The following is a 22,198-nucleotide window of genomic DNA, read 5'->3' on the forward strand; positions in this document are numbered from 1 at the left end:
ATTTATACTTTTCTTCAAAGGAAAATTGAGTTCTTGTAAAGAAGGAATGAATTGTAGCCTAGAACGTACAATATGAATTTTACCTAAAAAGCAGCATCCTAATGTTTTATGGCTTCTTGATGTAAACGGATTTGGCAATAGTCGCGCTCTCTAAAAGATTTGTCAAATTTCAATGATTCATCGAACTTTATTTATCATACGTAGTTCACTCTCCACATCGAATTTAGTTTCCATTATCTGAATTAAATGAATTTTTAGATGCTGCCACTAGGACAAAATGTTTATGGCTTGTCAAATGATATGACACCATGCCAACGCGATGACATGGTGTAACGGTTTCACTTTTATAAGTATGATGCTAACTTTCTCTGTAACCAGAAGTACATAGTTGAAAGTGCATAAAAAGCCCAGAAATGATAAAGGATAAAGGTACAGATATTTTTATTTGTATCATTTGTTTACACTGTACAGATCAGTTTTGGGCCTGTTTTGGGTACCAAAAAAGTAATTTGATCCGCTCATTTTGTTTAAAAAACTTTATTTAAGGTCTTTGCAAAAAAATCAGCTAAATCAAATATTGTTAGAGATATTTGTGATACATCCAATTTTGCTTTAAAATTCTAGCCTAAATTATAGGATAAAGTTGGATGCATCATAAACGCCTCTACCGAAATCCAATTTAGCTTATTTTTGGCAGGGACCTTGAACAAGATATTTTAAACAAAATGAGCGACTTGGATCATTTTTTTTTGGAACTCAAAACGGGCTCAAAATTAGTTTGTACGCAGGGTATGTGCTGGTATGTCTGTACCAATAGCATCTCTCATCGAGCAAGCTTCCTTTTTTACTTTAGTATCATTGCTCACCAATCACCATGATCCTTTTTCTTCTTTTTTCTCTTTCTGATTTGGCTCCTTCGCAGTGAGTAAAAGTGTAAAACATCTGCCTGACAATGATGGTATATTATTAGTATATAGTATTGGGTAGTTTATATACATCCAAATATACAAGTTGAATAGATTAACTTAATTACTTCGGTTTTACTGAAGCACCCTGAAAGCTCAAACATGGTAGCAAGGCAGACATGTATTTTTTTTTTACCAAGAAAAGCAATGGCAAGTAATGCTACACAATTGCAAAATATCGACAGATCGAGATATTAGAAAAATAAAAAAGAAAAGAATCACTCCTGCAACAATGCACTTCTCCCTTCAGCATTAGGTATGTATAGGATAATTCTCCAAATTTCCAATCTCTACTCTCTATCCAGTTTTCGCCAGAATAAATGCCTGCAAGACAAGAAAAATAATCGTAAGAACTTTGCTGGTAAACCATGAGAGCAAAATAAATAAGGAATAAACTTCATTGGACTTGAATGCAGCAGGCCCCTCTCTCTCTCTCTCTCTCTCCAAAAAAAATGTCAAGCAGCATGCCTATTACTGGATTGTCAATTTGTCACCTATGCAAGAGTTGGTTGAGGAACATCGACTAAACGCTCCATGGTTTGCAGCTGATCATAAGGGGCAATCTGCACCATATATATGAAAGAAACAACATAAGTCGAGGAAAGCACATGCGCGTGTCAATGGAAAACACTCAAAAGAAGATAATAAACTGCAAGTCAAATGGCAAGTACTACAAGTCTACATCGATCAACATAGTCCCCTTATATCCATTCATGCAATCTTATGGTAAAAAAACAAGACCTATAAAACCGCTTGTATTTAGTGCTGCACTAATAATACAATGTTTTAGGAAAATTATTTGGTATCTGAATGACGAGGTTCGAATACTCCTTGATTAGTGCTGCAGTATAAAATTATGTTTTAGGGGTGAATTAATGAAGATGCCACTACAGCAATGCATTTTTTCCTGTTAGTTGAAGTCAAATTTGTAATGGTGGTTCATGTCAAGAACAGTCTTTTCAGGATTGCAGTTACTACAGAAAATAAAATAGGCCCAAAACCTGGCTAAATCCATCTGGCCATGTTATTGATACAGCATAGTTTCCCATGGGGCGAATTTCTTCAGGTTCAATGTCTTCTGGAACATCAGTATACTGCAGTTTCTGTTCACCACTCCATTCATCCTGTTCCACCGAAAAGACCAAAAATCCACCGTGTGATTTCAAGTAAAAGGAATATAAAGTCAAGACATGTATGTGGAAGATTTTAAACTAACTGTAAAAAAACAAAAGAATTGAACTCAGAAAACTAATACGAACTACTCAAAGGACCGTTTTCTTTTCAAAAAATGAAGTTTTGTTCGATTGTGATTAGGATCTGAATATCCAGTACAAAATCTAGAAGTCCAACATCAAAATCATTTGAGATTTACATCTAAACTAATTTATTGATTTTGTCAAGCAATGGAGCATGAGGCGCCGCATAATCTTGCCCCAGAACTCTGCTTGCTTTGCTGTCGCTGCTGACCATTGAACTGGAGCCTTAGGCCCTTGTATTCCTGAACTTGGAAAATGAGCATGCCTTACTAAGACCCTGTTCGGTTTGGGTTTTGAGGGAGGTTTTTAACAGTAATGAGTGGAGAGAGAGAGAGATGGAGAAAATTTATTCGGGACCGTGTGCAGGGGTTTTGAGACCCCCAAACGAAAAAGCCCTAAAGAAACAGATGCCAGTTACATTTTATAAAAAATATCAGTGACCAAAAACACGATATTTGCTTCACTTAATATTTACCCGAGTCCCACAGGAGAGGATGAATCATCTTTTGGATGTTGACACCAGCTTTAATCCCTCAAAAAAATGATGCCTTGAGGAGTCGGGTTTGAGAAACTGTAGATTTCTAAAACCATGAAAGCACAGCCATTTCGAAGGGGCTCTTGTGTCTATTTGATGTTATTTAGATTCTATTATACTGTCAATAAGGATGAACCCAGTAAATAGCCTAATAGTTTGTTCAACCATTCAAACTGTCGAGCAATTTTATTTAGGAATGATGTGGGAACTTTTCTATGTTCTCTTTCCTTCCTTTCCTTTCTTCCCCCTTTCAAACTTCTAACTGGAAGTAAAAGCTAGGTGCAAATATCTAGAAATTCTTACACGTATTTTTTAAACAAACATTTGATTTCCAGACTCTTATCTTATGCATGGGAATCTGACCAAAGGTCTGACTTAATTAGGAAAAAATCAAAAAAAAAACTAATGAGGTGCAATACATATGACTCAATAAAAGTTCTATGTGCAGAGGTGATAGGGAAAGATGAACCACTTTCTCAAAAGAATTTTCTACATACCACACTTTGGGCTGAACGATCATTTCGTCTTACAGTTGCAGGATGCAGAAGGAACTCTTCATCTGAATCAGGTACCTTCACCTTGATTGCCTTAATAGATTTATCATAGGTGACAGCCGTTGAAACTGGAGAGAAAGACCAAAATTCTTTGATCAAAAGCAATAATTCATTAGCTAAACAATCCACCAAATTAATCATTCCAGTAGTTGAGCTCCCAACACCAAATGGTTATATTAGTGCATTTTGAACTCCCACATTGTGCGACAGAGACGATTTAAACTTTTAGTTCACCACGTTCCAAGAAATAAATAAATAATCCTAAATTTGGAGGGTCCAAATATGTTCTTATCCTTGTGAAAACAAACAACTTCCTTTCTCGATTTCAGCATTTCATGTGCGACCCTTGAAGGTTCATAATCAATTTTCACATTGAAACAGGAAATATTTGTCAATACTTGGATAATGCAAGAGATCAAGATGCGCTTTGGCTTATTCTTGCTTTCACATTCTGCTGAGACACAAAAGAGATGAACATACCTTGTTGGCGAATTTTGGCGCACTGCTGCACAACACAAACTCCTAGGTCTTGGAATGTTTGGGCAACTTCACCTTGAGGATCAGCCACCACTTCAGGCGTTCCACTATCTCCAGAAGCAGATAGCTAGCAAAGTAACAGAAATCAAATTCTAAGTTTCTATATACTGTAAGTTTTGTCATAGAAGCAAATTCTATGTTTTGAATATGATGGCATTGCACATATAGATTGCTGAGCATATATGCTTGTTCGATGCTTAAGATATCCGAGCATATATACTTCCCTTTATCTACGGACTACGATTATGGAATTTATTAGCCAAAGTTAAACAGCAGGCTCAAACAGTCAACACTGGAGGTAAAACGTGCAACCTGGTTAATACTTGTATTAAAGAGTTGAAAACCAGCAAAAAATTAACTTATTGCTCAAGATTGGGTATAGAATTTTCTTTCCTTTTTACAGTAAAAACTGTAATTATGTATCAACTGTGATTACTTTCTGGAAATATGTGTCAAAAGGGGGCATGAAAAAACAAAACAAATGCATAACCATTTCCAATAGAATGAATAAATGGAGACAGTGAATGTAGCAGTGTATAAATGTACAACTTTTTTCATTAACCAAATTCGAAGTCGGACTCACAGTTGGTCTAATTGGTAGATCAAACAGATGGGGAATTCCAAACTGTTCAATAACCTGCAGAGATATAAGCAAATGATTAGGACTGAACAAAGAACTAGACAAATTTGTATGTGCATATGCATATGGCATTTTATAGTGACCCAAAACAAGGTTTTCAATTTGGTTTTCATCTCAATACAGGGCATGTCTGTGGGGGATTATCCACTGTTTGATTGCTCCATAGTCGTTAAACATACACAAAGCAAGAAAGATTAGAAACCGAATTAGGTGCATGCCTGAGAACCTGAACCTCTACCAAACGGGTAATACCGTTTTCCATCCGCATCAAAGTGGCACATATTCTCAACCACGGCAACACATGGCACCTGGAAACGAATATCTAAAGTGAATGCAACAGTAGAAGAGAGTAAAGGAAATGAAACATATTTCTTCGTATACATGACAGCAAAATTTTCTGTTCCTTTCACCTTTAGAGATGAAGAACTTATAGATAGTAAAACGTTTTGAAATGGAAAGGGTTGGTATCACAACTAAAACAAACCTTAAGCTTTGAAAACATGCGTACTCCTTTTGCAACATCAATGAATGCTAGTTTCTGAGGTGTGGTGACTATAACTGCAGCAGTCAATGGAACAACCTGAAAATTATATCTGGAAATATGAAGGTTGCAAAAAAGATTCACCAAAAAAAAAACTTCATAGGTTTCTCTTGCACCAAGTTACACACCAATATAAAGTAGGTAATTCTAGAGGAGTGAAAAAACAAAATTGAGCACCTGGCATAAGGTAAGCTGAATATCACCAGTTCCAGGCGGCATATCAATCACGAGGTAGTCCAGTTCTCCCCTGCGTAGTTTCCATGATAAGTGTAAGAGTGTTTCAGGAGTCTTAAACTTAAGAAAAGCACCCACACACTTGTCTTATACGATGGAAACTTGCTGATAGAGGTTTCAAAAAGCTAACAGTCTATTCAATCAGTTTCTCTACAAGACTGAATGATACGCAGCCCCTTGAATTTTAGAAAATGGTATCACTTTCACCAACGTTGAATGCAAAACTCCAGTAGGGCAATTGGAGAGTTATTCATCTAAATTCACTCATTTCGAAACTGATGGCATCGTACATTGAAGTAGTGCATCAACAAGAAGAACAACTTTAGAAGATAAGAAGTTTCTGTAATTTTCTAGGATGATTAGTTAATCATTTGTTAAGTATCATCTTTTGTGTTTTAATATGTGAGGCATATCATACCACTCAGTTGTAGTCAGTAGTTGGTTGATAACTCCAGAAACCATTGGACCCCGCATTATTGCACGACCTTGTCCAGCAAACCCAAATGATACCAACTTGACTCCCAAATATTCTGTCGGAATGATGGTTTTCTTCACTGCATTCTATAGGACACTCATGAATGTCATAATTGCAACAATATTGTTATATTCATTGTGGATATTGATTCAAAGTGGGAAATTTAGGAATATTACCATTTCGAGCAGTCTACTTTCGGGGGAGACCATTGTTGGTAAACTAGGACCATAAACATCAGCATCAAAGATACCAACTCTAGCGCCCATACCAGCCAAAGTATATGCCAGATTTACAGCTATTGTTGACTTTCCCACACCTCCCTGCAAACACAGGACTATGGATTTAAACCAAGGTCTTTTCTTGACAAGCAACACTGGACACTTGTTTAAATTGTAATAGTAAGAAACAGCGGTTCACTCAGATTTCTTAACCATTTGGACACTTGTTTAAAGTTTTGTTCACCAACAGACAGAAGAAGATCCGCTCTTGCAGAAAATCCTACCTTGCAACTTGATACTGCCACGATGTTAGAAATTGTTTGTAGGCCTGCAGGAAGAAGTCCTGCAAAAACAGGTCTTGCTGGTTGGGCTGACATTGTTACATTGACTTCTTTAACCCAAGGAAGTGCTGTCACCACCTCATTCGCCCTCTGCTCAAACTGCCAAGAGATTAAATTGCATCATTTTTGTACGGCTTGATACATGAAATGGAGTCAACAACCCTCCCACATAAGAAAATAACATCAAATAAAGGATAAATTCAGAATTAAAAACTTGCTCGTTAATTGGTCATTTAATTTGTCTTTTAGCACCACAGTTTTTACGTCTTGTTGGAAATGCTAATTCATGCTTACGGCCTATGTCATATGGATCCTTCTTACGGTATGAAGTTCCCATGTTAGACAATCTACACTTGGTAGGGATATGGGATATGGGATATGTGTCCATCATGGATAGTTAAACATTCACCAAGCAAGAATCTTTAGTAGTTTTAGTTTACCATATCGCTGCATTGTAATAACTGCATGTCAAGAGCTAGCCTATAAAACTATTGGTGGACTTGGAGAATGTGCATAATATGAAGATGCTCGACAGACCTAGCCTAAATCTCCCAGTTATGCATGAAACACACTATAAAACCTTGGGTGCAATTAAGATAGTGTCCACGTGTCCTTGGACATGGACATTAGATGAAAATGACATGGACACATACCCTGATGCCCATTCTGGTACTCGTGTTGCTTTTATGCAACATAGTTATTATAAGAAAGAGAAATAATTTCGCTTCACTCAAGTGCCCCAAAAGATCCCCCAAGAACATCAAGTCAATGAAAGGGAAAAAAAATTCTACCAATTGAAACATACATCAGTTGTTGTGGATCATTTACCATGTCCTTGACTGGACATGCCGGAGTAGTGAGCTCTAACCGAAAGGAAACCTGAAATGTGAAGTTTAAATGGTAAGTAGGGACATGATAAATATAGGTCATGAAACTTATCACAGCCATGTTGAGAATGACCTCCCCCGAAGCTTCATTCACATGCAGATCCTTCACAAACTCACATGAGACAATGTCAGTCCCAAAGTCAGGATCAATTATTTGAGACAAGGCTTTCAATACAGCACTTGTAGCTTCTGTAGCTGAAACTGAAGAAACACCTGGTACACACGAGAGAACAAGTTAGATTTTAATTGATATCAAACTATTGTGTTTACCGAAAAATTTCACTTATCCAACCAATCAAGGAAAAATAGAACATGGTGAAACCCCTAAGAACTTTATTTTGAATGTCGTCAGTCGTGTTGCGATGTGTAACCACACTCATCGTGAATCCAAGGAAAATGTTATGAAGGAATTCTTTGAATTCAGCATCCACTTCCGTATTTTACGGGCTCCAAACGCTTGGGTATATCCTGTGTTCCTTTCTTCTGGAAGACATGTCTCAACCAACATCCTTATATTGTGCTTGGATCTTGGATTTGTAGAGGGATATGTGGTACAAAAGGAAAAGGAACGGAATAAAATATGAGAAAATGTGGATATGTTCGAATACATTTTCCTTTCCCTACAAAATTCCTTCCAAAGTCCAAGCACCAAGATGAGGAGTTCAAAACTTCAAATTAATAGATAATGTCCACTTTCAAAAAAATAAACAAGATGTTTAGCTATTGATGGCTTATGAACCTATTAATCAATGAAATTAGCTCAAATTTAGATTTGGTAGTTTACCAATTGGTTTTGGATCCTGATGGGTGTGAAATGATTATTTACTAAGAGGGACTTCAAGTATGTGTCTTCTACCTCTAATGCATCCCAATGTCAAAACCCACAGGCAAACCATCAAATCTACTGAATAATAGTAGTGTTGAATTGATTCTGCGAAATCTACATCTATCAAAACAAACCCACAAAGATGAAATTCATAGCTTTAAAAGTTCGTTCTTAAATTCCCCCGATGAGTGATTCCAATTTGCATTAAGTGATACACTAGATACTTGTTGTGGGTTCAACCCAAACCAAGACACACACAATCACACGGAGAATAATCAAGTTTCAAATCAGAAAGCATGACACAAAGATTTTTCGTGGTTCCGAAATTGGGTAATTGGTTACATTGGTGGCTCACACCACTTTTCACTAGGTATCAAATTACGAGAATACAAGTTATATCGAATACGTATAGCACGTTATAACCCATCATAATCATTAGAATGACAAACAAGTCTGAATGATACTTCACAAACCCAACAATACTCTATATCAAGACCAACAGAAAATTGGCAGCAAATACGAAACTTCAACTACCATATAAGATACTGTGGAAAACTAAAAAGATGGGTTCTTTGCTAACGTGTGAGAAAGAAATAAAGAGAGATCATGACAAAGATTTTACGTGGTTCCCCAATTGGGTAATTGGTTACATTCGCGACTCACACCAGCATTCAGTATGTATCCAATTAAGAGAATACAAGTTACATCAAATGTATAGCACGTTATAACCTGTCGCAATCATTAAAATCACAAACCAAGTCCAAAAAGTACTTCACAAACCCAACACCACTCTATATCAATATCAACAGAAAATTGGCAGCAAATATGAAACTTCAACTACCACATAATACTACAACTTTAGGAAACTCAAGAGATGGGTTCTTTGCAAACATGTTAGGAAGAAAAAAAAATTCACCTTCAACAGAAGCAGCTTTAACTGAAATGGCGCTGAAAATTGACTGGTTAATTGGTGCCCATATTGGCCTGACATGTCTTTGGGAATGAACTGACCTGTTTGCAGTAGAGAGCTGAAAAAACTTCTCTGGTACAAGTATCCCTGAAAAGAAGATGGGGAAGTTTTAGGCTAAAAGTGGATTTCTTTTGATGTATAGAACAAGATAACATACAAAAGAAACAGAGAGATATTGCTATATCACAGAAGAGAAACAAACCCTTTCTGAATTGTGGTTTTTGGTTCTGAAACGGTATATGGGGATAAGATGGAGAGTGAAGAAGTTGCATTTTAGAGAGAGAGAGAGAGAGAGAGAGAGAGAGAGAGTGGCAATGGAGTTGGAGGAGATGGTTGAGGGGTGAGTGGAGAGTAGAGAGCTTTGGCAGCCTCATGTTTTCTTGTCACGCGGATGATCTGCTTCGAACTCTATCGGCTTGGCAAAACGGCGTCGTCTTCACAAGCTTTTATTCTGAATTCTAATTTGAAGATGTAAAAAAAAAAATATTTGACCTAACAAATCACTTAATTTCTGAGTGGTTCGATAGACTAATCGAAGACAATCTAAACATATTTGATCAAGTATTAGAATTTTACTTAGAAAAATCTACGTCAAACATGTTTATCACTTATTTAAAGTATTTTAAAATAATTTTTGTCTTCACTCGATAAATGTGTAATCTACTCTTAAGGAGATGGAAAAATGGCACCGCTAAGCAGCATCCTGGTGGGGCAAGCCCAAAGGGTATCAACCACCACATTAAGCACTCGTTATTCCTGGCGAGAATCAAACCCTCGCCTTTCATTTGGAAGAGGTGAAGAAGTGATAAGAAAGGAAAGGGCAAGTCTCTATGAAGAAGTGTCATTCAACAACAAACCCGTTGGCTTTAAAATAAATAATTGAACAACCATTTGAAGGCAAGAGAGGTGATAAGAAAGGATTCATCATATCCTCTGCGGTCCCACTTCAGGTGTTGATTGGCATTCGATAAACATGGTTTTCGACATAATTAATTTCTCGACGAACTCTACAAAAATGAACGATTCCAATAATCAAAGCGGACCCTGAAAGAGTACATAGGGGCGCACGGTCGAGGATCTGAATCCAAAAAAGAAGGGGACTGCAGATACCCACTTGTTTCAACAAGACCAGGTTCATCTAAAATTTGATGAAGAAGAAGAAGAAATAAATGATACTGGGTAGAAAATTCATCCACCCTTCTACAAATAGTTTTAAGGCAACAAGAACAGTTCCTTGATCTCCCTGACTAATTTTCCTTTGCGATATCTATTCCACTGCATCAAATATAGATAGCACATCCCATTGATTTATCCTCCTTCGCGATACCAGCTTCAGTACTTTGAATGTAAATGAGAAGATTTGAATAAAGGATGATGCCTTCTAAAATGCCAAATCTCCTACCCAAAGAGCTCTCCTTGCTGAGATAGTCAGGAACTGTCATTGCAACCAGCGACTGAAATCTTCTAACGGGACAAATTTGTCCATAAATTAAATTGAATCACTTCCCATGGTGATCAAGAATTGCCTGTACAAAGAACTGGCAAAACAATCAGTAGTAATTTGTAGAGTTATAAGATAATCATTAAGCTAACGACCCATGCTGCCGCTTTTCTTCCGCAGGATCCCTCCAATAGAATCAATGCCACAGTTTGCTACAGAAACCATTCCGCGGCCTCTTACTCGAAACGATATCAGAAAATGAGTCAACCAGTTGTGCTGCTAAGCTACTTGGATCATCGATCAGAGTATGAATAAAAGTGTTCACCACCCTTCGTTCCTGCTCTGTTGATCTCAAACTAAACCACGTCAACAATTTCAACCGAAATTCCTGTTGAATGTGACCCTCACATTCCAACCACCTGATAATCTTCACACAGTATTCGAAATTCTCATCCAAACACCCCAACCCATTAGCCATTCGAAAGGGGGATCCACTTATCAGAGTGCTATTGCAGTCATGTGTTTCTTCAATCACAGTTGCCGCCCTTTTCCTGGATTCTGTGCGGGAATCAACAGCTGCCACTTCCCCATTTGCCCCGTGAGCCCAATTCTGTGAATCACCGCTACCATGTGATCCCGCTAGACAGTTTTTTGCAATATCATGAGATGCTGCATCATCAACGGGCCCCAAAGTGCATCCGTTGTCCTCTTCATCCCTAGAGAATTCAAAAGGAGGGGTTAGCTCCTCGTTTAGATCAGGGACAGAAGCAACATTTAAGTCTAGCCCGCGGGAAACAGATGGCAACGGTTCTTTGGGAGTTTCAACAGGCTTAATAATGTTTTCTATCTCCATGCCTGAAAAGCCATCAAAGCAACCTTGTTCTTTAGCCCAAACCAATTGCAGGAGCTTCCCGAGGTCCCGCACCTTGAATCCAGGAGAAGATCCAATAGCTGTTGGAGTCTTACTTTCTTCAAAATGGGGATTTCCATTTGTGTGGTTCATGGAAGCTGAGCCAGCATTCTTGTGAATTATCTCCACACTTTTGGTGAAACATTTTGCCTCAGAATGGCCAAAATCACCGGAATCTACATAAGAAATTATGCGAAAGGAGTATTCTGTGCAGGGTTGGAGATTGGATATCAAAATCCTTCTTTGGGCTTTGGGAAAAACAGAAATAGGCTCTTTTGGGTGTGTCTCATCTCTACTCTTACAATACCAAAGCTTGTATCCTTCAATGTCATTGCCTGATGAAGCGGGTAATTCTATCAAAACAATCACAACTGATGAAGATGTCACTTCCTCAAAGTGGAATCTGCATGCTGCAGGAAGTGAGCCCTCTGCCAAGGTGGAAACAGGAAAACCAAAAGTCATGTACGGAATATGGCCAGATGCGGTGCTATGTCTATGCATACGGGGTCAGATGTTCCCATCAGTTTTTCCCACTCCCTAGACAAATATAGATATGTACAGAATGATCGGATAAAAATTTCAAGCCAAATGTTAATATATCTACTCTTAATGTATTACTTGAGCTCAAGTTAATCATTTTGTTAATTCTGAAACTATGACATGGTAATAATTTGTTGTCTACCATGTCAGAGTCAATCTAGTAAACAAACCAAAAACATACAATAAGGGGTCAGTATCTAGAAATAATGCATAATATCATTGAGTATAAGTTGGTTTGACTTTATTCAACTTGTGAGACAAAAATTGAATAAACACACCAGACAAACTTTCTGGAGCCTCCACTGAATATTGTCAAAATTAGAGGGAGAGGTGGACACAAACTGAATTACCTCTACATGTTGAGTTTTTGTTAGAAACAGCAGCCAACCATTCATCTGCTTTGTCAATTGCAAGAGAGCAGAGTTTCAGCACTTCACCCGCAACAGGGAGTCTGCTGACGATGCCACGTGCCATCTTGGCTGACACACCGTTAACTGGGCCCACCTCGGTTTCTAATTTGGCCTTGGCATCTCTAACAATTTCGTGCAGTTCTTTAAATCTGGAACTCCCATCCAGGAGCCTGTAGCTCAAGAATATCCTATAACAGAGGACATCAACACGGCGAGCATCCTTTGCTATATTCAGTTGCTTCTTCCAACATCTGCCAGCATTGATATTATGTATAACGCAATGAACACCAATCAGGCTCAAAACATAATGAAGTGAAATCGAGATTAATTGCAGTTCACAAGTCTGTACTGTTAGTTTTTTTGAAGCCAGAGTACTGGACTTAAGGCCCACGCATTCACTATAATTCGTAGATGTAAACCCTAGCATAAATAATGTGGCCAACCCATCAGCCGATGTTAGAACTCCTTTGTGAATAGATTAAAATCTGGTGTGAGCAGTGAACGTAGACATCCTTTCCGGATCCCATATACATATTATATGTCATGCTTTCAAAAAGTGATTGGTTTTGCTCTTGATGCTATTGCTTGTGTGTGTGCGCGCGCGCGCGTGCAATTCATAGCCCTAAATCTACATTATCTTATATGTCTGGTTAAAGCAACTCATTACCAACATATGGATTTAGTAAGATATGGTTTTCAAAGTCATTTTCCAATAGGGAAAACACAACAAGAAGTTAATTACATTAAGTGGTTGCAAGCAGCTTCCCCACTGAATAAAGCCAGTGGAACAAAGTTCATACATATTCTGGAAGAGCATATATCAATGGGAAAAGTTTAAACAGAAAATCACATGAATTGGAGATGCTAATTCTGAGTGTTAAACTGACTCATGAATTCTCAATGTGTTATTTTTCTCTCCTTTTTCTTTTGGTTTCTTCTTATGGCGTTTTGGCAGAAGGGGAAGGGTGAGAGGTTCTCCTGTGGTACTATTAATGTGTATTTCATTTGTCATAAGCGCAAGCAAGGAACTCACCCAAGTATCCCTGAAACTTTACCACATGATGCACAGCAATAACTCCCATCTAGCTGCATCAATTGCCCAAGATCAACAACCCCCACTTTTTCACGTTGAAGTGCACACTCAATGTGACAAGACAAACCACAGGAATCTATGGTACCAGAGTCAGATGAGCATACCAACCAAAGACTAGGATCCTTATTGTCATCGAATAAGTGACAAATGCAACAAGAGCACCTCTTGCAAAATGTGTCCTCTATAGAAAGAATGGCTCTACATGCAGCATTTTTACAGAGCCATGAATTTGAATTTCCAAAGTCCGGAGACTCCTCTGAAGAAGGTGGAATTCGAACAGGGTTTTCCCCCTTTCTCTGACTTTTCCGCCCGGAAGATGTCTGACCCTTAGGACTAATGGACGCTTTCTTTGGCTCCTGATTCTTCAGAATTTTCTTACTAGTCTTCTGAGGTTGATCAGTCATTTTGCATTTAGATGAAGCTGTATATTTCTTTTCCTTATCAAAGCAGGTACGGAAAAGTTCCTTTTTCGGGCCTGGTTTCAGAAACTCTTGGGGAAGTTCTGGACTTCTTGATACATCATCAGAGTGTCCATTTTTGTCTGGGGTGCTTTGCACACTGGAAGAAAGACTCTGAATGCCTGAAACTGGTAGCAAAAAGAAACCACCAAAAACAAAATAAAAGTCCAGAGCAAGGCGAGAAAGCAGACATGGAATTAAAGTCAAGAAAAGAATAATCTTCTAGTTCATATCGTAGGAGAATCCAATTTTGTTGCTCCCCTCATGAATTAGCTTCTATAGACTACAGTAACGCTGTTACTTTTCACCTATTTCCCTTCTGAATGCACCTTCCAATTACATGGCCAAGAAAAACAAAAGAAAAGTACCCTATGACAAAATGAATGGGATGGATAAATTGATCATAAGTCCATACCTATCTACAAATTATCATCAGCATGTCTATAAGAATGCTTCTTATAAAGCTTAATTAACACAGGCATAGAATAAGTTTTAGAACACTTTTAAGAAGAGCATTTTTCTGTATTGATAGCCTGGTATGTGTTATCAAAAAAAGATAGCCTGGTATAATTGTGACCTGTTAAATTGGAGCTCAAGAACTAAATATTCTACGCATTCAAGCAAGGAGTTCAAAAGATAGGTGGAGATCTCACTGCCATTGGGGATTCTCAATAGCAACTGAATCATTGAGGCAGGGAAGGGGGAGCTTTTCGGAAAACACCAACCCTAAAGGCAAAAACAATAATCTAAACCATGCTAACCTAAATAAACTTGATGCAGAAACTTAATTTTTGCCAGTAAAATATAAGTATCTGGTCACTGTTTAGCATTCAGAAAGATTTTGTCGTGCCAGATTAGGTATTTTAGAATCCTATACAATATACTCCTGACCTGTGTAGACAAAAAAAAAAAAAAAAATTCTTTAAATCAACCTGCTAAATCAGGCAGATTATTGGTGCATTGAAATCAGTTTGTTATATCTGAACCATCAGTCAGTCTGCACTGAATGAGGCCTTGAAACTGGACACATCACCTGATTTAGAGCAATACTTTTGTACTATTAACCCGATCAAGCACTATACCAATCAAAATATCTAAAATAATAGTTTAATAGAAGAAATATGATTCCATTTAATGATAGATTGATTGGTCACCAAACAAAGCAGATTTAACAAAATATAAAGCGGAGAGATCATATCTTCTTACCATAAAAAAAAGACGGTTACAGAAACCATATTATGCGAACAAGTTCTGCAATAAAATAGAGACAAATGGACCAAATGAAGAGACGAAACATCAAAAAAATAAAATAAAAAATACAAATGAACGTCGTCAAACTGATGACACAACCTTACTCCTAATGGAATAAAAGAAGAAGAAGAAGGAGCATTGACTAAGTAGAACCAATATCAGAAAGCATCTACTTACTGGTGCGTGCAGCAGTCACTGACTCGATGAGGTCGGCGCTGCTAGGGTTTGGAAAGGAACCCTTAGATCCTCTGTTTTATATCATGTATAACCTATATACCTTAGTGAGATCAATAGTAAATAAAGGTTACAGCAAATTACACTTCTGCCTGGTAATAATTATCCTATCAGGTTATAAATGGATGGAATCACCCGATATCCAAATTATTGATGGCTCAACCGGAAATAGAAATTTGACAAATTGCCAGCATTAAACCCCATTTAGAAAAGCTTGCAATTTAAATCGAATAGAGTCAAAATCCAATCCATTTACTGGCCTTTCATGATGACAAAACAACCTCAGCCACTGCCTAGTCTACAGGAGAGGGGTAGGGGATGAAGTAGGAGTCGAACTCCCTACCTCATGAGCCTTTGTATGAGAGGCCAATCACCCGACCAAATCCTTTGCTCGTAGCCTCGTACAATGGACAAGATTAAAATGAATTTATGCTTAAACAAAAGAGGCATAATTTATTGTGACGCTGACATGAAAGCTCGAGAACAAGTAGAATTGCCGGGGGGTTTTTTTTTTTTTTCTAGAAGTGAGATACAAGGTCAACTTGACTTACATAGTAACTCGTATGGCAACACAAAAGGGATAAGCCATGCACTCTAGGACGAGGAACTATTTGGGAAAAATAACAAAAGGTATGGTTGTACTGTGTTGCAATACTTCTTAAGGTAATACAATTCTATTAAAAGTTTAAAAACTCATTGCTCATCCAGCTTGAAAATTTCTTATTCATAGTAATCGCCTTTTTAGATTCTAATTGACATTGACGGGTTCCACCTAATAACGAAAACTTAGAGAATAAAACACATACTCAACTCCATCATGTGATCATTCTAAATTTTGAGTCTCCCATGCCAAAATGTGTCCCCAGACACCCAACTCCCAAGTTTTAGCCTTTATTGTCTATGCCTTTTAATAAATGTATTAGTCAATATTGTAACACTCAAAATATAACGGCAACCATTATTTAGAGTCTTCAAAGCCATCGAAGTAGCCACAGCTATAAGTCCATCCAGGTAGCAAAACAAAACTTGAAAAGGCACCAATAAGGGCAGAAAGCAAGTTCCATCACCAGATAAAAATTCCACATCACTACCATGAAAGGTTTCACATGACTAATAGATCAGTCTCAACAGAAATGTGAAAATATTACTCATTGACTACAACTGGATTCTGTGTAACTTTCATATAGGTTCAAAACATCCTCTTGCTGCTTTCTTTTGTTTCTAGATATAGTTACCAAACAAATCTGTTTTTTCATTTGACATTTATATGCTTTTCATTGATCACACAGATAAAAAAAATGTCTAGTCTCATCTTTACTTTATGCCTCTGCACTAATTGTGGTTTCATACCAAAGTAAAAGATGAATCCCTGATCCAAAGGAAAATTTCAGCAATGGTGACCAGTTTGGGCTATTGTGCCTGTAATGCCATTGCATCATCTGCATCCTCAGATATACTATATGTTATAGTCCATTAAGTCTTATCTCAGAACTACCAGTACCATACCTTTACTTCCTTCTCTCAGGTGCTTGAAACTTGATTCTTATACCCTTCTGTAGCAGTGTAAATATTGCTTCTCAATGTACACATAAACTATTACACATATTGCAGGTTTTTTACATGTCGTTTTCTTTTTACACGTTTGGAGGCCTAGGACAGGGGAGTTTAAGGACTCGAGATGTCATTTAACTCATGCACATAAAAAAAGGATGGTTGAAGATCGTACCATTGTTTTTCTCGTAGTGCCACATATAAGTTGAAGTTCACTTATTAACCCCGAAATCGTAACACCACAACAAAGTGGTAGGTAGGATGGAGGAAACAAGGCAATCTCACCTAATAACTGAATATAATTGCTGACATAAATATATGATATGGTCCATAGAGAACATAGCACCATCAGATCTCTTAAAACGTTTCACAGAGATGGAGGGAGAGAACAAGCAAACAAAGTTTGAAGAAAGCTATAAACAAGGGAAAGCCACCAAGAGAAAATCAGAAGTAAACATCACTTGAAACCAACTATAGATAATCACTACCTAAGAAGCACGGGTATGGCCACAGGACACCGATACAACACGTACATGCCAAGAAAAAGAGGATGCCAATCTGTTAGGACATGCCAATAGGTAAACCTATTTCTACATATACTGAATTTATTTGTAGCTTTTTTGCCGCTAGAAGTAAACATATACAGAATGTTAAGGAAGTATAGTCCCACATCGTTTAGGAGTGGAATGGGTGATCACTTAAAAACATGAGGGACCTCTCCACTCATTGCCAATTGGTTTTGACTTTTGAGATGGATATAAAGTTTTTACATAGTATTAGAGCAGGGCCCATTTCACCCTACATTTTAAAATTTTACAATTTACAATTTACAATTCACACCCCGCGATAACAGACTAGCACCAAGGCTGCATGATGATAGAACCAAAAAGAGGCTACACGTAACAAACCTCAAACGCGGCTGCACGTGAGGGGGATGTTAAGGAAATATAGTCTCAAATCGTTTGGGAGCGGAATGGATGATCACTTAATCACATTAGGGACCTCTCCACTCATTGCCAATTGGTTTTGAGATGGATATAAAGTTTCTACACATAATTTATTACCTTACAAGTTTACATTCTGGATTAACCATATCAGCAGCACATTTTACACAGATCATGCCAGAAATAATGGTGAACTAAAAGAGCTAACATCAACTTGATAAATTTTTAACTAACAAAATGGAAAAAAATTTAGAACTCTAAATGAAGGGGATTAATGGGTATAAATATTCATTGTTTTTAGCTTCTTGGGGGGTAAGTACCATTGTTTCTAGTTTATCAGTGAATAACAAGTTACTTTCTGCAAACTTGTAATGTCTTTAATGGGTGTTTTAAGTGTTGGGTTCAGAAAATTGAAAAAGTTAGACATCTTCCAGATAAATGCCTGACATGGCACCACATGTTGTGGGGTGTCCAATGACTCAATGAGTGTTGGTGCAGAATAGCTCCAACACTGACACGCCACCTTTATAGAAGTATTAGTGCTTCTTAAATAACTATTATATCATATGAATGCGGGAAAAGGAGAAAGGAAAAATGACGAGTGACAATAGATTTGGAAATAAACTTATTTTCTAATCATTCAGCAGGGAACTGGGTTTCCAAATCCTCAATTAACAGAAAGGAGGATGTCTAAGTAGTCATACTTTGGTTCGAGAATTCTTAAAGAGGAAGGTTCATAAATTCTCACATTGGCCAAGCACATATTCTTCAGTCCCAGGACAATTCACCCAAGCAAGCAATATCACTGGCACAAAGATAGCTTTTCTAACCACAAGACCACAAACAGTAGAAAACCACCCCGACATATTGGATTGTATTGCATATTCATTACTCCAACTACTTCATAATAAGGAACTTTCTATTCTTTGAACATGTTAGAATTTTGAACGCTTCCTACATAAACAAAAATGCTGGAGGAAGAGAGGTTTCTAAGGCAAAATCAAGTTCAGAGATCCTCTTCTCCCCTCAAAAGATGTGACTGCCTGTATTCACCTCCCTTCCCAGCACTTCGTGACTCGTAAGATGTACATTAAAAGTCAGTATACTAATAACATCTATATCAGTTACCGCATTGCAAGTAACAAATGAAGCATGGACGAAGCAGGGAAAACAAAGACAATAAACTATGAAAAGCTGGGGATGGGAAGGGAAATGGCAAGACAAATTATCTAGATCTTACCTTTAGAAAGAAACTTATCCTCTAAATCCATGATTCTGAAGTTAAGAAAGTTCAAGACACCCTACCTGCGAGAATCAGTTAGCATGCAAATCTCATCATAATCATGGATTCAACTCAACTGTAAACATTAAACAGTGCTTGAAGTGAAAGAAAGAATCATTGTGGTCTAATTTTATATTGGATGAAGAAACTTCGTTATGGGTCAATAATTTGGATAGTGTGAATGCTACAAAAATGTGTATCCAATCTATTCATTCAATTGCCGTATCGTGGACAATGTGTCTACTTCACATTGCAACTAAAAACTACGCAACTGGACTTAAACTCAAATATAAGCCAGGTTTATAAATATCCAAAACATCCCATCATACTACCTTGAAGCTTTGCATTTTGAATTACAATGCAATAGGTTTTTGTCCTTTTGCAAAATTAAATAAGTTAGTAAAGAACAACATCTAGTTCTACATAACAGTGGAAAACTGAGAAACACTTTGAAGTTATACGTAAAGCAACACTGTAACTAAAATAATTTTAACTCAACGGCACAGTAAAAAGTTCTTTCCTGTATTAACTAGAAAACAAAATTTATCAGGTTTGGCATGAACTAAGAATGGATCATGCTGCTTTGGAATGTATCCCAGGATCATGTAATCAACACTCCAAGCAGGAACAACTAAAAGTGTGTATAGAAAATATCAAACAGATCAAGAATCTTGACAGGATTAACAATGTTATTATCATTAGACACTTGCGACGGACAAAAGTCATCAGTAAGTGGAGAAACACCTCATGCAGGAAATCGACAGCAATAATGATACAAAATTAAGTTTCAAATGGATAATTCATGCCCCTGGAGGTCCTAAATCCTCACAAAATCTTACTAGGAATGTTCCCATGGTCTTACTCTTCAACACCAGCTCTCATCAAACTTGACTACATGACAAATCACAAAAGCCGAACAAAGAAAAGATTGTCATGCAATGCCTCCTCTATGCACATGTTAATGTTTACAAGTGCAGCGTGTTCAAACTGAGCCTGCCTACATGCATGATCCTGTATGCTAGCTGGCCCATACTGCCAAAAAGCTGGAGTGCAATGTGGAACAAAAGTTAATCCATAATCTAGTGTCAAAGGGCAGCCTAGCAGTTTAAGGTTCTCACTTGGACTAACATTGATCCAGAGGTTTCATGGTTAAAAGGGCAAGAGGAGCGCTGAGGCGCAAATATCTAGGCATGAGGTGCAAGGCGAGACGCAGCCCTTACTGAAGCAAGGTGCACTTGGGCGATAAAAAATAGCAATAGCATACATCAATTTTTCAAATAATAAACACAGAGGCAATGAAGTTTAGAAAGTGTACCACACAACAACAATAACAGAACCTATTTAGTCCCCAATCATTGGCAGTATGGGTGGGCGAGTATATAAAAATGAATTTCTATACTTCGTTTTTAGAAAGTGTACCATATAAAAATCAATAAAATCGTATACTTAATGCTAAATAGTCAACAATTCTTGAGAGAGATCGTTTGGTTCAAGTCGTTCAATCAAGAAATGAGAGATCGATGTGTCATACTAATGTGTGAGGATCTTTTTTAACCCTTAGGTGAAGATGTAAAGTTACAATTTTTCCCCCTCTAGAATTGAATTTAGTGCGAATTGAAAGAGGCTAACCAGGTGCGCACCTTGGTTGCCTAGGCCTAGCTTTTGTCAAGTCACCTCGCCTGGACCCCTCTAGGCGACAAGAGTGAGCTTTGATGCGCCTAGGCGCCTCTTACAACTATGAGAGGTCTTGCATTCAACTCCGGCTAGCAACGCCTTGACTTACCTGTGCAAGTATAAGGGATTTAGCCCACTGGGGTAGGTCCAAAGTGGCCCCGAGTTGGAGGATTTCTCTTTACCAAATTAGAAAATAGAAATAAGTAATAATTTAACATCAAAATCAAAGAACAGAAATCCATCAATTTTTGATTATTTTTTTTTCATATGGGTAAGTCCATCTGGACATGTTACATACTACAAGCAGCTGAAACTTTAATGAATGCCATGGAGTGACAAAAACTTCACCATGTCCTTACCACCCCTAAAAAAAGCTTCTTTACAACAAAAAGTCATGAAATTGTTACTAAGCCGTTTTTTTTATTACCGAGTGTATGTTTGCACGCATCTCAACTAATCTTGGGGCCTGATGTAAACGACCTGGCAAACCTCCAAGGTTTAGAATGTTTGACTTTCTCGAATTAACCACCGGGCATAAACAATATGCTTGCCCAAATACTAAGCCCATCTAAGAAGAAGCCAACCACAGCACAACGAAAGTGCATTCAGCACTTTTAACAATGATGAACATACATTGCGAAAATTACCCATACCATCGATCTACATAACTTCTACAGACTCAACAGTGACATTCAGATGGGGAAACGCATGTATACAGACAGGGAAACAAATTCACCCACAAATGTCAAGAAAACCAATAGCACATTGCAAACAACTTACTACGGATCTGAGCACGTAATTAATGCACATCATTACTATGAAGTTACATATATCAGGCATATATGTGTATGTATATCTATATATCTATAAGAGGCTGTATAGGTATGTAAACAATGAAGAGAGAGAGAAAGAGGAGGAATCTGGGGATAGTTACCTCTGAATAATGCGAAGAGGGAGAGAAACAAGGACGAGGAATCTAGGGTTTCGATGGAGAGAAAGAGGAAGTTTTTCTTTGGATATGGAGGGTAACGACTCTCTCTCTCCTTCTCTCTCTATATCTCTCTCTGTAACGTCGCTGGTAGTTGGGTTTTCTCTGAGTCTACGGATATTTTTTTTTTAATCCAAGGATTAGGGCATTGTGGCCAGTTTACGCGCATTTTAATTAATACGGGACAATTTACGCGCACCTTAATTAATCCTTCTTTAGTCCAGTCGAAGGCAGATCCACGCTGGGTCTAAGAAAGTCACAAAAAAGAGTAGTTTTTTTACGGCCTAGCTCCAAGAATCGAACCCGATCAATTGCATAAAAAGCAAACCCACCTCAGGGCCCGAGTCTAAATATTTTTAGCTCTCGGAGTTGCGTGAACGCACGCCTTTTTTAGCAGAGGGAGGCGCAGATGAATCACGCGCTGTTCCTAGCGCGTGGGAGTA

At 37.8% G+C, this 22,198-nt stretch overlaps 2 protein-coding genes across 16 annotated transcripts; both read right to left on the reverse strand.

The window, feature by feature from the left end:
- Positions 1 to 1,003: 1,003 nt before the first annotated feature.
- On the reverse strand, positions 1,004 to 9,336 carry LOC131301833 (fe-S cluster assembly factor HCF101, chloroplastic). Of its 2 annotated transcripts, none has more exons than XM_058328301.1 (16): positions 9,182 to 9,336; positions 8,926 to 9,066; positions 7,257 to 7,396; positions 7,125 to 7,175; positions 6,240 to 6,395; positions 5,914 to 6,057; positions 5,681 to 5,823; positions 5,206 to 5,275; positions 4,972 to 5,067; positions 4,706 to 4,795; positions 4,431 to 4,484; positions 3,791 to 3,914; positions 3,254 to 3,378; positions 1,967 to 2,089; positions 1,460 to 1,528; positions 1,004 to 1,289 (listed from the first exon to the last, which is right to left on the reverse strand). In XM_058328301.1, exons 1-15 carry the CDS (start codon positions 9,249 to 9,251, stop codon positions 1,460 to 1,462), a joined length of 1,596 nt encoding a protein of 531 aa, XP_058184284.1. In that variant the 5' UTR covers positions 9,252 to 9,336; the 3' UTR covers positions 1,004 to 1,289. The 2 variants fall into 2 exon arrangements, with proteins under 2 accessions (XP_058184284.1, XP_058184292.1); XM_058328309.1 differs by having other exon boundaries at positions 1,434 to 1,528.
- Positions 9,337 to 9,886: 550 nt separating this feature from the next.
- Positions 9,887 to 21,885, reverse strand: LOC131301844 (VIN3-like protein 1). Of its 14 annotated transcripts, none has more exons than XM_058328397.1 (7): positions 21,702 to 21,883; positions 19,052 to 19,116; positions 15,038 to 15,082; positions 14,764 to 14,864; positions 13,314 to 13,959; positions 12,221 to 12,531; positions 9,887 to 11,758 (listed from the first exon to the last, which is right to left on the reverse strand). In XM_058328397.1, the coding sequence occupies exons 5-7, from the start codon at positions 13,775 to 13,777 to the stop codon at positions 10,617 to 10,619; spliced, it is 1,917 nt and encodes a 638-aa protein (XP_058184380.1). In that variant the 5' UTR covers positions 13,778 to 13,959; positions 14,764 to 14,864; positions 15,038 to 15,082; positions 19,052 to 19,116; positions 21,702 to 21,883; the 3' UTR covers positions 9,887 to 10,616. The 14 variants fall into 14 exon arrangements, with proteins under 14 accessions (XP_058184380.1, XP_058184344.1, XP_058184328.1 ...); XM_058328361.1 differs by lacking the exon at positions 14,764 to 14,864 and adding an exon at positions 15,260 to 15,351; XM_058328345.1 differs by lacking the exons at positions 14,764 to 14,864; positions 15,038 to 15,082 and adding an exon at positions 20,734 to 20,876 and having other exon boundaries at positions 13,314 to 13,953; positions 21,702 to 21,885.
- Positions 21,886 to 22,198: the final 313 nt, after the last annotated feature.

The sequence above is a fragment of the Rhododendron vialii genome, chromosome 1a, assembly GCF_030253575.1.
Source record: "Rhododendron vialii isolate Sample 1 chromosome 1a, ASM3025357v1".
NCBI classification, from domain to species: Eukaryota; Viridiplantae; Streptophyta; class Magnoliopsida; order Ericales; family Ericaceae; genus Rhododendron; species Rhododendron vialii.

Bases quoted from the DNA above. Each gene is read 5' to 3' on its own strand.
- LOC131301833 (XM_058328301.1), bottom strand. From the start codon at position 9,251: ATGCAACTTCTTCACTCTCCATCTTATCCCCATATACCGTTTCAGAAC. The intron at 7,397-8,925 runs GTGAATTTTTTT...CGTGTGTACCAG, and splicing joins TAAAGCTGCTTCTGTTGAAG to GTGTTTCTTCAGTTTCAGCT. The intron at 5,276-5,680 runs GTATGATATGCC...GAAACTACGCAG, and splicing joins CTACTGACTACAACTGAGTG to GGGAGAACTGGACTACCTCG.
- LOC131301844 (XM_058328320.1), bottom strand. From the start codon at position 19,082: ATGGATTTAGAGGATAAGTTTCTTTCTAAAG. The intron at 12,532-13,313 runs GTGAGTTCCTTG...CAATGCTGGCAG, and splicing joins AAAGTTTCAGGGATACTTGG to ATGTTGGAAGAAGCAACTGA. The intron at 11,759-12,220 runs GTAATTCAGTTT...CCACCTTGGCAG, and splicing joins CAAAAACTCAACATGTAGAG to AGGGCTCACTTCCTGCAGCA.